At 41.8% G+C, this 13820-nt stretch overlaps 1 protein-coding gene across 2 annotated transcripts in view; it reads left to right on the top strand.

Moving 5' to 3' along the window:
* The first annotated feature begins 1757 nt into the window (after positions 1-1757).
* Positions 1758-13820, top strand: part of CASC4 (cancer susceptibility candidate 4) — a 105504-nt gene continuing 93441 nt past the window's right edge. For both annotated transcript variants that reach the window (XM_008574101.1, XM_008574100.1), the window contains exon 1: positions 1758-2378. In XM_008574101.1, coding sequence (XP_008572323.1) covers positions 2052-2378 — 327 coding nt within the window. In that variant the 5' untranslated portion in view covers positions 1758-2051. The remainder of the gene's footprint in view (positions 2379-13820) is intronic.

Genomic DNA, 13820 nt, shown 5'->3' with positions numbered 1-13820 from the left:
AGTACTTTGCCTGATGTTACAAAATTAATAAGAGGCAGAGATGACTTTTAGTTCACACATTCTTACTTCAGAGCCTTTCTTACTCTTACAGTATATTGTCTCTTCCTATATAACTGTAGGAAATGGGTTTGACATAGGGAAGTAACTTAAATGTGTGTTCTGTTGACCAGTAGTGGATGTGAGCTCTCATGGGAAGGGGGCATTCCCTCACCAGGTTGCCCTCTTTAGATGAGGCAATTCTGAAGGCAGCGTATCGATCATTGAGGATTGTCTGCTGGCAGCACTCCCAGAAGCTAGGGTAATAAGTCCTTTACAGAATAATTTTCAACTGCTGGATGAGCAGAGCAAGGCTAGTATGAGTTGAGAAAAGGAAAGATGGGAAGGCTTATTATAATTAATGATTTCCCACTTTCACCTTTGTTTCTTTTGCCAAAATCTGCTTATCATCTGAGAGTAGAGGGGATTTCTTAGATTGTATGAAGCCAGAGCAAAGGGCTCAAGTTTGATGTAAACTAAATATTAATAATTCTGGTGTTGTTTTTCTGTACAGTATTTATGAGAAATCATTGCTTTTTGAAGGTGCAATAATTCTTCCAGGCTACTCTAGGATCTTTAGGCAAGCAACCTTATTTTTGAAATGGACAGGAAGCATAGAATAATTATTCAGATGGGAAGTCTTCTTGCCTCAAAATGATACCACTCTATTTGAATGAAAATACCTAAGTTTTTGTGTTCTTGAGGTTTTATGCTCATGAAAATTCTTGAAGCTGAGGTCTGAAAAATAAAGCAACTCCATGGTCTCCTCAGATAGGTTAGAGCCAGTAACTACAATTTTTTAATGCATGGACAAAGGAAATATGTACAGAAAACAAAAGAGGCAGGGGCTTTGTCTGCATCACTGAAATTAATGCTGAACATATAGCAACAGTTAGCCTACTGTAATGCAAAGAGCCATAGTGTTAGAGTCCAATGATCTGGATTCAAGGCCAACTCTATTTCAAAGTCCCATATTCAAAGATATAGGACTTTTAGAAAATTCTGAACATCTTTGTGTCTTGGATTCCTCACCTGTAAAACTGTGGTGTTGAGGGGATAATATGAGACTAGGCGTGCAAAACAATTTGTAAGAGAGCTATTATTTCTAACAGAATGTGTTCGCCGTCAGTAACAGTACATAGTTACCATTCATTGAGGGCATCTTCTGGACTTTCCGTTTGGAAGCCCAGTCCTAAAGCTTAGTTTCTCCTGCTTTTCTGTTATGTTTGGGGCATCGCTATTTTATAGTCTGGGGGGGGGGTTGTTTCCACATCGTTAGCACAAACGAGAAAATCCCCTCCTACTGAAGCAAGTACAAAACCTTTCTTGTCGCCCCTTTCTGGCCGCAGCTCACCTACTGTTTTCCCTTTCTCGCAGTCGCAGCCCCAGACGTCCTCCAAGGCAAAAACCCTCGAGAGGGCCAGGGTACGCCAGGAACTCCCTAGACCTTGGATCTAGGAGATCGAGTAGGTAACAACAGAAGGGACTCCCACCCAGGCACAAGAAATATCTCACTCCATCAAAACTAGCACAGCAACCTAGCAAACAGAGAAAACCCTCGCGAGACAAGACTGCAATGAAGCGAAAGGAAGCCCGCTTTCTCGCGAGAAAAGGGATGGCGGAAACTAGGAAGTGGCTCCTTCAGCACCCGACCCCAGCAAGTGGGCGGGGCCATGGTAAATCCGCCCCCTTCCGGCTCCTTTCCCCGCCTCCCAACCCTGAGGTGTTGGGCCGGGGGTGCGGGCTACTGTATTCTCCCACTTCCCTTCGGTGGGTGCAGGGTCCTGCTCAAAACCTCCGGAACGCGTTTTGGCCTGATTTGAGGAGGGGGGGCGGGGAGGAACCTGCTGCTTGCGGCCCCGCCCCCTTCTCCGGCTAGTCCGAGAGTGGATAAGCCCGCCTCCTCCTTCGGCCGGCCGTGGGGCCGCGTCCCCGGGCAACTCGGCAACCGAGGCCTCGGCTTCTGACTGCAGGTATCGGCGGCGAGACCCCAGGGTACAGCCCTGTTCGGCCCCATGGTGGGTTTCGGGGCCAACCGGCGGGGTGGCCGCCTGCCCTCCCTCGTGCTGGTGGTGCTGCTGGTGGTGATCGTCGTCCTCGCCTTCAACTACTGGAGCATCTCCTCCCGCCACGTCCTGCTTCAGGAGGAGGTGGCCGAGCTGCAAGGCCAGGTTCAGCGCACTGAGGTAGCCCGCGGCCGTCTGGAGAAACGCAATTCGGATCTCCTGCTCTTGGTGGACACGCATAAGAAACAGATCGACCAGAAGGAGGCTGACTACGGCCGCCTCAGCAGCCGACTGCAGGCCAGGGAGGGCCTGGGGAAGAGATGCGAGGATGACAAGGTAAGGATTAGCCCTTTCCCTTCAATCCCCACAGTTTCTTTCATCTCCGGGGTGGGAGTGTTAGCCTGCCAGCGGTTGTCTTATCTCTTCCAGGACTGGAGGCTCCTATTAGTCTCAATAATCATGTTTTTGTCAGACTTTTCCTGGTTTGTCATTGCCACCGTTCCCCAGTCCCTGCCACATAAAACTGGCTGTAAGTTCTGGTTCTCAAGAGTGGCCTGTGTGTGGATGCCGCCTTTTCTCCAAGCTCAACTGCTGAGCTGGCAGTAGTAACCATCTGGCCTATGTGGCCGCCTTACGTTCACAGACAAACAAACCTAGAGAGTGCCACGTTTGGTGTGGGTATTGTCTCATTCTTATTCCTTGCACACTGATCAATGTTAATTTATTTATTTTAAGAATGGAGCCTTCTCTAATTCCTTTACTTATGGTTATCACAATGTATTTTTTAAGCAGTATTCGTTAGTCTCTATAGGGCAATGTAACTAAAGAATCAGATATTACTTCCTTTTTGTGATCAAAATGTTATGATAAAGGGCCTTGGTATCATGTATGAGCCACACTTGTGACTTGGACATAGTTAATCCATAATTATCTACTCAATTTGAATTGTTAATGAAATTAGCCAAAAAGGTAAAATCTAAAAATAAGTTCTAAGCAACAGAATCTCATATCAGTGTCCTCATTGTTTTTAGAAGAAAGGAAAAGGAAATTTTGTGTGCTTAAGTAGCTGTTGGGGTTGGTGTTTTATGCAGATGAAAAGCCATACAAAGTTTTAAATTTAAGTTTAAAACTGGACTGTAACCATGCCTGCTACTAAATAGTCTTTGTTTTTACCAGTATGTTGGTTGACTAATGCAACATCTGTTTGTATAGTAGAGTTGTGAACATTTCTGGGTGGAATAGTAGATGCCTTTCTTTCTGGACACTTCTTAGGTAACCTTCCCATTTTGTGTGTGTGTAAAGTTTTTACTTTGTGTATCAAAATCACTTTAAATTAAAATCTCCATGAGCTCTCAACTTCCTTATTGTCCTCAGCCTCTATCTTGCTTATTTCTTATAGATTGAGGCCCTCAGATAAGTGCTTCATCTAACCCCCTCTTCTTTACTACAACATAGAAATTCTCTGTGAGGGGCAAGGGATCAGTAAATTTATGCATACACTGCACACTGAACTCTAAAGACTGATAAACTTCCTTGGGTGGAGTAGGCAGAAATCCATGAAATACTGAAATATTAAAATGAGGTCTTCATATGTGGAACGGTTAAACATTACTGTTTAAATTCTCTCCAATCTCAAAGGAAAGATAGTCTTTTCTAGTAATTCATATTCTGGATTCCATTTCTTCCATCCATTGGACTGTTACTATCGGTGTCTTTCAGCACACTTTTTTTTTTGTTTTTTACATTCAACCAGATGTAGGTGTCCCTTGTTCTAACTTTTTAAAAATTTTTCTTCATATTCCCTTCTTACAATCAACCAATTTCCTTTTTTACTTTGACTGTTAAACTCAAATTATTGGTGATCTATAAATGTTCCATCTAATTTTTCTCTTTTCATCCCCATCCTAATCTTAAATTCTGTTTGCCATCTTTCTTTCCTCTCCTTTTCGAAAACTATTTTCTTTTTTCTTTTTTTTTTTTTTTTTGTCTTTTTCCGTGTCCGGCAACGGATCGCAACCCTCAGTGTTGCCCCCGTACGGGACCGGGGGCCGGCAACGGGATTGCAACCCTCGGTGTTGCTCCCGCGCCTCGCTCAGCCAGTGAGCGGGAACCGGTCTGTATGTGGGATCCGAACCCTCGGGCGGGAGTGCTGCCGCGCTTCCCAAGTGGCGCACTATCCAGTGCGCCACCGGGCCGGCCCCGAAAACTATTTTCTTGAAGGTCACAAGTGGCAGTCTTCCTAGTCAAATCCAAATACAAATTTTATTCTCAATCTATTTTATCTCTCAGTAGTTTGGTCTTGATTGTCTTAGGCTTTCTGGAAACTATCTCCTTTTCTGTTTCTGTAATATTAGACTCTCCAGATTTTCTTCCTACTTCTTTGCTAAAATGTTTGCTGGATTTTTTTTTTCTCCAACCACCTAATAATGGTCTCTAATTTGGGGCCTTTGCTTTCCCCTCAGTGCAGTATTTCCCAAAGTGCTATTAAGCAGGATACTGCTCTTGGAATTGTTCATAGGTAATCAGGAAAAAAAAAAAAAGGAAAACCTTTTTGAGGTGTATTAATCCGTTTTTGTGTTGCTATAAAAGAATACCTGAAACTGGGTAATTTATGAAGAAAAGAGGTTTATTTAGCTTAAAATTCTGGGACAGCTGCATCTGGCACAGGCCTCAGGCTGCTTCTACTCATGGCGGAAAGGAGCAGGCAGCTGGCAAATACAAGCAGATCATATGGCGAGAGGAAGCAAGAGAGAGAGAAAGGAGTTATCAGGGTCTTTTAAACAACCAGCTCTTGTGGGAACTAATAAGTGAGAACTCACTCACCACCTGCCTCCCAGGGAGAGCATTAATCCATCATGAGGGATCTGACCCCATGATTCAAACAGCTCCCAACACTGCCACATTGGGGATCAGATTTCCACATGAGTTTTGGGGGCACTACACATCCAAACTCTGTCATTCCACCCATGGCCCCCCAGAACTCATGTCACTCTCACATACAAAATACAATCATTCCATCCCAAAGTTTTAGCTTGTTCCAGCACCAACTTAAAGGTCCAAAGTCTTATCTGAGACCAAAAGCAAAACTCCTTTCACCTGTGAACCTGTAAAAATCAAAACAAATTTATCTACTTCCAGGACACAATGGCGGAACAGACATTGGGTACACATTTCCATTCCAAAAGGGAGGAATAGGCCAGATGACAGGATAAACAGGCCTCAAACAAGTCTGAAACCCAGCAGGGCAGACATTAAATCTTAAAGCTCCAAAATAATTTTTGACTCCAAATCTTGCATCCTGGGCACAATGGAGCATCTGGGCCCCCAAAGCCTCAGACAGCCCTGCCCCCACATCTCTGCAATGCATGCCCACTGGGCTGCACTGGTACCCACAGCTTTTCCAGGGTTGCACATTGCTAGTGGCCCTACAGTTCTGGGGTCCTGGCAGCAGCCCCACTGGATTGTTTTTACTGGACGTTTCCCTGGTGGGGGCTCTCTGTGGGGGCTATCTGGGGGCTCCAACCCCACTTTTCTGCTCCGCATTGCTGTAGTAGATGGCCTCTGCTGTGGCTCTGCTCCTGTAGCAGATCTCTGCCAGGGCCCTCCAGCTTTTCCATACATCCTCTGAAATCTGGGTGGAGGCTGTCATGCCTCCACTGCTCTCATGTTCTGCTGGGCTGTAGACTTAACACGATGTGGACACCACCAAGGTTTCTGGCTTGTGCTCTCCAGAGCTGCTGCACAAACCACATTTGGGGCTGCTTGAGGCAGGGCTGCTCCAGCCAGAGCAGCTGGGATGCAGGGAGCAGGTTCTTGAGGGCAGCTGTGCCCCAGGTCTGTCCTCCAGAACAACTCAGTCTTTCTAGGCCTTTAGGTCTGTGATAGGAGGGGCACCCTTCCAGACTTCTGAAACGCTCTCAGGGCCTTTCTCCCGTTGTCTTGGCTATTAGTATCTAGATGCCTCATCACTAAGCCAATGTCTTTAGCAACCAGTCTATCTACTGCACCCTTGGATTTTCTCCTGAGGGCTCTCTCATTCTCTACCACATGGCCAGGCTACAAATTTTCCAAATCTTTACAGTCTGCTTCCCTTTTAAATTCTGGCTTTATGCCACTATGTAACAGCATAGGCTGTTACAAGAAGCCATGCAACTTCCTTGATGCTTTGCTGCTTAGAAATTTCTGCCATTAAATATTCTGGTTCATAACTCTTAAGTTCTAACTTCTACAACGTCCTAGAGGATGGACACAATGGACACTGTGTTCACCAAGTCTCCCTATCAGGAATTCACTGACCATCTTGTACAGACTCACGCCAGAGTCTCCGTGCAGAGGACCCAGGCTCTATCCGTGGCTACAACATAGGGTTTTTATACAAGAAAAATAAAGTTAATTAAGCCCGTTTAAAAAAAAAAAAAGAACCCTGTTTACTTTCGTTTAACCCACTCTCTCAGTTTATTAGATCACAAGTTACTGTTTTCATGGTCTACCTGTTATCATTGTACAAAAGAATGTAGCAAAGCACACTAGTTTGGGAAGTGTTGCCCTAGGTATCTTAACTAGCGTTTGGCTAATGTTCTATGCAGCTGGCTCACAAATCTCTCTCACTTGTATGCCAGTTCCATAGTTTGAGCTAGCTATAACATATTTGTTGGGGTGCTTGTGAATGTCTGTTCTTGTAGTTAATGAAGAAACTCTGAGTTGCCTGACAGAAAGGGTAGTCTTGATTTTTTTTTTTTTTTTTTTTTTTTTTTTAAGTAAACCTTTTAGAATAGCTTTAGATCTAGAATATCATTATGAAGATACTGCAGGGAGTTCCTATATAGCCCACACCCAGTTTCCCTATTCTTCACATCTTATATTAGTATTGTGCATTTATCACCATTTGAACCAGTACTGATATATTATTAACTAAAGTCCATACATCATTCGCTTTTTTCCTAATGTCCTTTTTCTGTTCTAGGATTCCATCCAGAGTACCACATTACATTTAATCATCATGTCTCCTTAAGCTCCTTTTGGTTGTGACAGTTTTTTAGACTTTTTCTTGTTTTTGATGACCTTGACAGTTTGAGGATTACTGATCTGGTTGTAGAATGTCCCTCAATTGGGAATTGTCTGATTCTTTCCTCAGGATTAGATTGGAGTTATGGTTTTTGAAAGAAAGACCAGAGGTAAAGTGCCAATCTCATCACCTCATATCCAGAGTACATCTTTCAGAATGACTTACCACTACTGATGTTAACCTTGATCACCTGGCTTAAGTTAGTGCTTGTCAGGTTTCTCCACTGTGAAGTTACTCTTTTTTCCCCCTTTTTATATTGTACACTTTGTAAGAAGGTCATTATGTGCAGCCACACTTAATTAGTGGGGAGTTATGCCCTACCTCCTTAAAGGCAGAGTATCTGCATTAACTATTTGGAATTCTTCTGCACAAGAGATTTGTCTCTTCTCTCTCATTTTTAAATTTATTAAATTTATTTATATCAGTATGGACTCATAGTATTTTATACTATGGATTATAACCCAATGCTACTTTATTTAGTTTGTTGTTCAAATTGTTCCAGCTCTGGCCATTGGGAAGCTCCTTCAGTTGGATCCTGTATCCCTTCCTTACTTTTATAGTGCCAAAAAGTACAAAGAGTTTCCATATATCCATACCTACTTTCATTTTGACATACTCCTTCCTTACTTTTTGGCACTATCAGATGCTCTGTGCTCATTTTTTATATTTCCTTTTCCAGTCTGAGAGTCAGCCATTTGTCCTGGGAGCCCTGGTTCCTTTTATTGGAAAATGGTTTTAGAAACCAAGGTCTGGGTACTAGGTATACTCATTGCCACTGTAAGGCTCTCTCTGGAAATCTAGGAATCCCTGCTCCCCAGGAGTCAGAAAGGTGATATTTGACTTCCAATTTATTATGCCACCTACCATTTTCATTGCCATATGGGCTATTAAACACAGAAATTCTTTAAGGGAACTTGAAATTGCCCCTGTCAGTGTCCAGGGAAGTGAGAAACAAGCCTCACTTCTCTAGGATTCCCTCAAATTTGCCTCATTTTTTGCCTTCCCCCTAAAGGGTTTCAGCCTGGAGAGGTATTTTAATTTGGTAGGGCTGCCATAATAAAATACCATAGACTGAATGGCTTAAACAACTGAAATTTATTTTTTCACAGATATGGAGGCTGGAAGTCCAAGATCGAGGTGCCTGCAGGGCTGGTTTATTCTTAGGCCTCTCTCCTTGGCTTGCAGATGACTGCCCTCTTGCTACTTTATCCTCACATGGTGGTCTCTCTGCATGTTCATCCCTGGTGTCTGTTCCTCTTCTTATAAGGACACTAGTCATATTGGATCAGGGCCCCACACTAATGGCCTCATTTTGACTTGATCACCTCTTTAAAGACTTTGTCTCCAAACATGGTTACATTTTGAGGTCCTGGGAGTTTGGATTTAACATATGAATTTGGGGGGAACACAATTCAGCCTATAACAAGGGGGCTATATAACTTTCTCTCTCTCTCTCTCTCTCTCACTCACTCACACACTCACACTCTCACACTTCCTTTTCTTTCTTCTTTCTATCAGAAAGACCCAGAAAAGCCCTTCTTTCTATGTCTTGGATGCAGGGCATTTCTCTTACCCTAACTTGCTTCTACCCTAACCTGTATCTTATGCTAAAGCTATGTGGTCCAGGTGGGCCAAGTCAAACTCTTGATTAATAAAAGGAGCTGTTAAAATGCAGAAAAAAATCCTCCTCAGAATTATTGTCTTATTTCAAACACACACACACACTCACTCTCTCTCTCTGTTACGCACACATACACATTAAAAAAGTCAGTTTTGAGGTTTGAAGCTGAAAAATAAATGACCTCTTTTCCTTTTAACAACCATAATCCTCTCTGAGGCAGTGTATGCCTTTAATTGAATAGGGAAAAGTCTGTATGCCAGAAGGAGGATGGGAAGCATATTACATTCCTCCCCCAAAATAACTTCATTGTGTTTGTGTGTATGTGTGCACAACACTCATACACAAACCAAATGTGTATTTACAAAGCCCCTGGCACATATTAGATGTTCAGTTTAGGTTAAAATCCTGACTCTGCTATTTAGTATATGTGTAACTTTGGGCAAATTACTTAATGTGCCTCAGTTTTTTCATCTGTAAAATGAGGACAATAATAGTAACCTCTTTTATTCTTGTGAAGTTTAAATGAGTAAATTCATTAAGATTCTTAAAGCAGTGCCTACTACATAGTAAGAAAAAAAAATGTTCGATAACTGTTGTGTTAGCTGTTATTTTCTACAGCTACTTCCTTATTTCTGTGCTGCCTTCTCTCCAGGATGGAACTCTCTGTTTTTCTGCCCAAGATCTGATCTCAGCTCCAGCTTACCGGCCTCACCTTTTGCTCCTGCGTATCTGATTTTTTTTTGTTTTTCCATTTGCTGGTCCATTTCCAGTTAGGCTTAGTTGGCTCCTCCCATAGTTGTCTTAGCTGATTCTCTGGAGCCTGTCTTTTCCTCTGTAATTTGAGGATCAGTCTTCTTGAGTTCTTCGAATTTGCTGTACATGATAATTCCTGCCTTTGTCTCTGCCTCACCAGTCATAATCTGGCCAAGTTCTAGCTATAACTTAATTGCTACCTCAAATTATTCATAAATCATACAAAATTGATACTTCTTCAAATTATATCCCTTTCCTGTCTTCTTGGTCCCTATAAAAAAAAATGATGCTCATGAAACCATTATTAAGACTGAGGTTAGGAATTTTGGTGTTATTGGGGCCGGCCCGGGGGCGCACTGCTACAGTGCGTCGCTTGGGAGTGCGGCGGCGCTCCCGCCGAGGGTTCGGATCCCACATACAGACCGGCCGCTCACTGGCTGAGTGCGGTGTGGGAGCAACGCCGAGGGTTGCGATCCCGTTGCCGGTCCCGGTCCGGTACGGGCGCAACACTGAGGGTTGTGATCCGTTGTCGGTCACGAAAAAAGACAAAAAGGGAAAAAAAAAAAAAAAAGGAATTTTGGTGTTATCTTTGATTTCTTCAGCTCCTCACATTGAGTGATTAAACGTGCAGAGGAGTTACTTGATTATATTGAGTTAAAAAAAACACACCACTCTGGCTATAGAGTAGAGAATTTAAGAAATTCAGACTATACTCCTTGCCTTGGTCTCTCTTTCTTTCAGTCAGTTCTCCCCATAAGCAAACCTGATCTTCAAATCTTACTTTTAGAGTGGCAATGTCACTCACTGTATCAAGTTGGAATTCTGCAATCTAATCTTTAAGATCTCCCATAGAGTGGCTCCAAGTGCCTTTGTCTTCCTCTATTTCCTGATCCAAACTGTTCCAGACAGGTTGTTTTGCTTACTTTTGTCTCCCCACTGCTTTTGTGTGTCATGTTAATTCCCTTTTTGTGCCTTTGTTCCTGCTATTTAACTTTTAGCATCTTGCTGCTTTTCTGCGTATCTGTTCTACCAGTCTTGTATCCAGCTTCTGATCCATGTCCAACGTAAAGTCCCCTGGCATTTCTGAACTGGAGCATGCTTTTTCTTCTTTACACACAATTTACATTTATTGTTTGATCCACTCTAGTTTATTTCGTTCATTTTTTACCAATAGCTTCTTGTGTGTTAACCTTGTCCTCTCAACAAAATTTTAAATTCTTCGAGGAAGGAAGGACTGGTTTTAAAATTTTTCCCTGTGGGTTCCTGATAGTCCTTAGTGCTGATATAAAATATTGTGGGTTGATTTGTTTCTCCCCAAAAGATATGCTGAAGTTCTAACCCTTGGTACCTGTGAATGTAACCTTATATGGAAACAGGGTCTTGGCAGAGGTAATTAAGTTAAAATGGGGTCATACTGGGTTAGGTCATACTGGATTAGACCCTAGTCCAGTTTGACTGGTATCCTTATAAGAAGAGAAACAGAATTAGAGAGGAGAACAGCAGGTGAAGATACAGAGACACACAGACACATTGGAAGACAGCCATGGAAGATGCAGGCTGATATTGGAGTTGTGTTGCCACAAGGCAAGGAATGCTTGGGGCTACCAGAAGCTGGAAGGATCCTCCCCTAGAGGCTCCAGTGGTAACAAAGCTCTTGATTTTGATCAACATCTTGATTTTGGACTTCTAGCCTCTAGAACTTTAGAATTGTGAGACAATAAATTTCTGTTGTTTTAAACCATCTAGTTTGTGGTACTTTGTTACAGCAGCCGTAGGAAATGAATACACATAATAAATACAAGTTATTTGATTTGTTAGATAACTCATATAAAGTTATGTACTGTGTAGCAATATAGTTTACTTGAAAAAGCAACAGCTTTTGGAATCAAACAGACCTGAGTTTACAATACTGCCATTATCTTACCTCTCTTAAACCTGTTTCTTCACCCATACAAAGAGGAGGATTAGTGACATAAAATATCTACGTAGAGGCTGTCCAATACAAGGCTTGACATTTAATAATGTTCTTTTCTTTCCTGGGGCCTTGGTGTAGATGATCTTGAAGAAATTTGGCCTTATTTCAAACCCAAATATGTTAATTCAATTGACAAAAATATATTGAACATCTGCTGTATTTTACTAAAATGGTCTTAAAAACATGTTTCCATCCAAAGGAATGGAAATCATCATGTCAAAGGGGTACCTGTGCTCCCATATTTATTGCAGCTATATTCACAGTAGCCAAGATATGGAACCAACCTAAATGTCCACCCGTGGATGATTGGATAAAGAAAATGTAGTACCTAAGCAGCCATAAAAAAGAATGAAATTCTGCTATTTGCAGAAGTATGGATGAACTTGGAGAAAATTATGTTAAGTGAAATAAGCCAGGCACAGAAAGAGAAATATGGTATGTTCTCAGTAATACTAAAGAAAACAAAAACCAAAAAATAAATAATAAGTCGAACTGTTAAAAGGAGAGAGAAGGGGGCCGGCCCGGTGGCGCACTGGATAGTGCGCTGCTTGGGAAGCGTAGCGGCGCTCCCGCCCGAGGGTTCGGATCTCACATACAGACCGGTTCCCGCTCACTGGCTGAGCGAGGCGCGGGAGCAACGCCGAGGGTTGTGATCCCGTTGCCGGTCTCGGTCTGGTACGGGGGCGACACTGAGGGTTGCGATCCAATGCCGGACATGGAAAAAGACCAAAAAAAAAAAAAAAAAAAAAGGAGCGAGAAGGACTGTGGTTACTAGAGGCAGGAAGGAGGTGAATGGTGAGAGGCTATTTAATGAATACAAAATTACAGCTAGGTAGAAAAATTAAGTTCTATTGGTATATAGTTGACCCAGGAATCTGTAATTAATAATGATTTGCTTAATGTTATCAAATGACTAGAAGACAGGAGATCAAGTGTTCATATCACAAAGAAATGATTAAGTTTTGCAATGCTTAGTGTTATCAAATGACTAGGAAACAGGAGATCAAGTGTTCATATCACAAAGAAATGATTAAGTTTTGCTAATTACTCTAATTAGATCATCACACATTGTATACATGTTTTGAGGTATAACTGTACCCCATAAATATGTACAATTAATATGCTTCAATAAAACATCTTAAAAAAGCAGAAACACAGCTTAGATGAAAGATGCACTCTGTATTGCTTCATTTAAGTGAATTAAAGTATAATCTGAATTGGGAAAAAAAAAAGAAACAAAACAAAAACATATCTTCACTTTTCTTTTTCATCTCCCTTTCTTATTTTCTTATTTTTCTGTTTTCTTTTGCCTTATAAGAAACCGAGTAATCACAGGAGTTTCCATGAAGATCAGAAAACAATCTACTTCTTGAAAAATGATGGCGAGGATTTAGTTATGCAAAGAATAGGTAAAAGGACATTCAAGGAGCTCCCTTCCCACTCCATAGAGGAAAAGAAACAATTTTTGTAGTGTGTGGTATGTGGCATCTGTCCCCTGAAGTGATATGGAGTACTTTTTGAACTATGACATTATAATTTTTTGTGGTGGTAAGATTTAGTTTCTTTTTCATTCTTGTTTGGATTTTTGTTGTACCGGTGGGTTTAGTTCTTTCTTGTGTATATTCATTGTAGTGATTATAGTTTTTTGGATTCCAGATGCAGGACTCCCTTGAGGTTTTCTTGTAGGGCTGGTCATGTGGTGGTGAACTCCCACAGTTTTTGTTTGTCTGGAGAATATACTATTTTCTCCCTCTTTTCTGAAAGATAGACTTGCTGGGTATAGTATTCTTGGCTGGCAGGTTTTTTTCTTTTAGTATTTTGAATATATCATCCCATTTTCTTCTGGCCCATAGAGTTTCTGTTGAGAAGTCTGCTGTTAGTCCGATAGGGGGTCCCTTATAGGTGACTTGACACTTTTCTCTTGCTTCTTTTAAGACTCTCTTTATGTACTTGAGCTTTGCCAGTTTGACTATAACATGACTTGGAGAGGATATTTTTGGGTTGAACGTGTTTGGGGATCTTTTGAGCCTCCTGGATCTGAATGTCTATGTCTCTCCCTGTACCTGGGAAGTTTTCCATTGTTATTTTATTGAGTAGGTTTTTCCATGCCTTTTCCTTTCTCCTCCCCTTCTGGAATGCCCATGATTCAAATGTTTGTGTGCTTAAGGTTGTCTTCTAGCTCTCTTAGATTTTCTTCATTTTTTAAAATTCTTCTTTCTTTTTTTTTGTCTGCCTGGGTTATTTTGAGAAGACTATCTCCAAGATCAGAAATTCTTTCTTCTGCTTGGTCTAGCCTGCTGCTTAAGCTCTCAGTTGTGTTTTTTATTTCATTGAGTGAATTTTTCAGTTCTGTGAGTTCTGCTA

This window comes from Galeopterus variegatus, unplaced genomic scaffold (genome assembly GCF_000696425.1).
Source record: "Galeopterus variegatus unplaced genomic scaffold, G_variegatus-3.0.2 Scaffold997, whole genome shotgun sequence".
In the NCBI taxonomy this organism is placed as follows: domain Eukaryota; kingdom Metazoa; phylum Chordata; class Mammalia; order Dermoptera; family Cynocephalidae; genus Galeopterus; species Galeopterus variegatus.
This window is presented reverse-complemented; position numbering and strand designations above follow the sequence as displayed.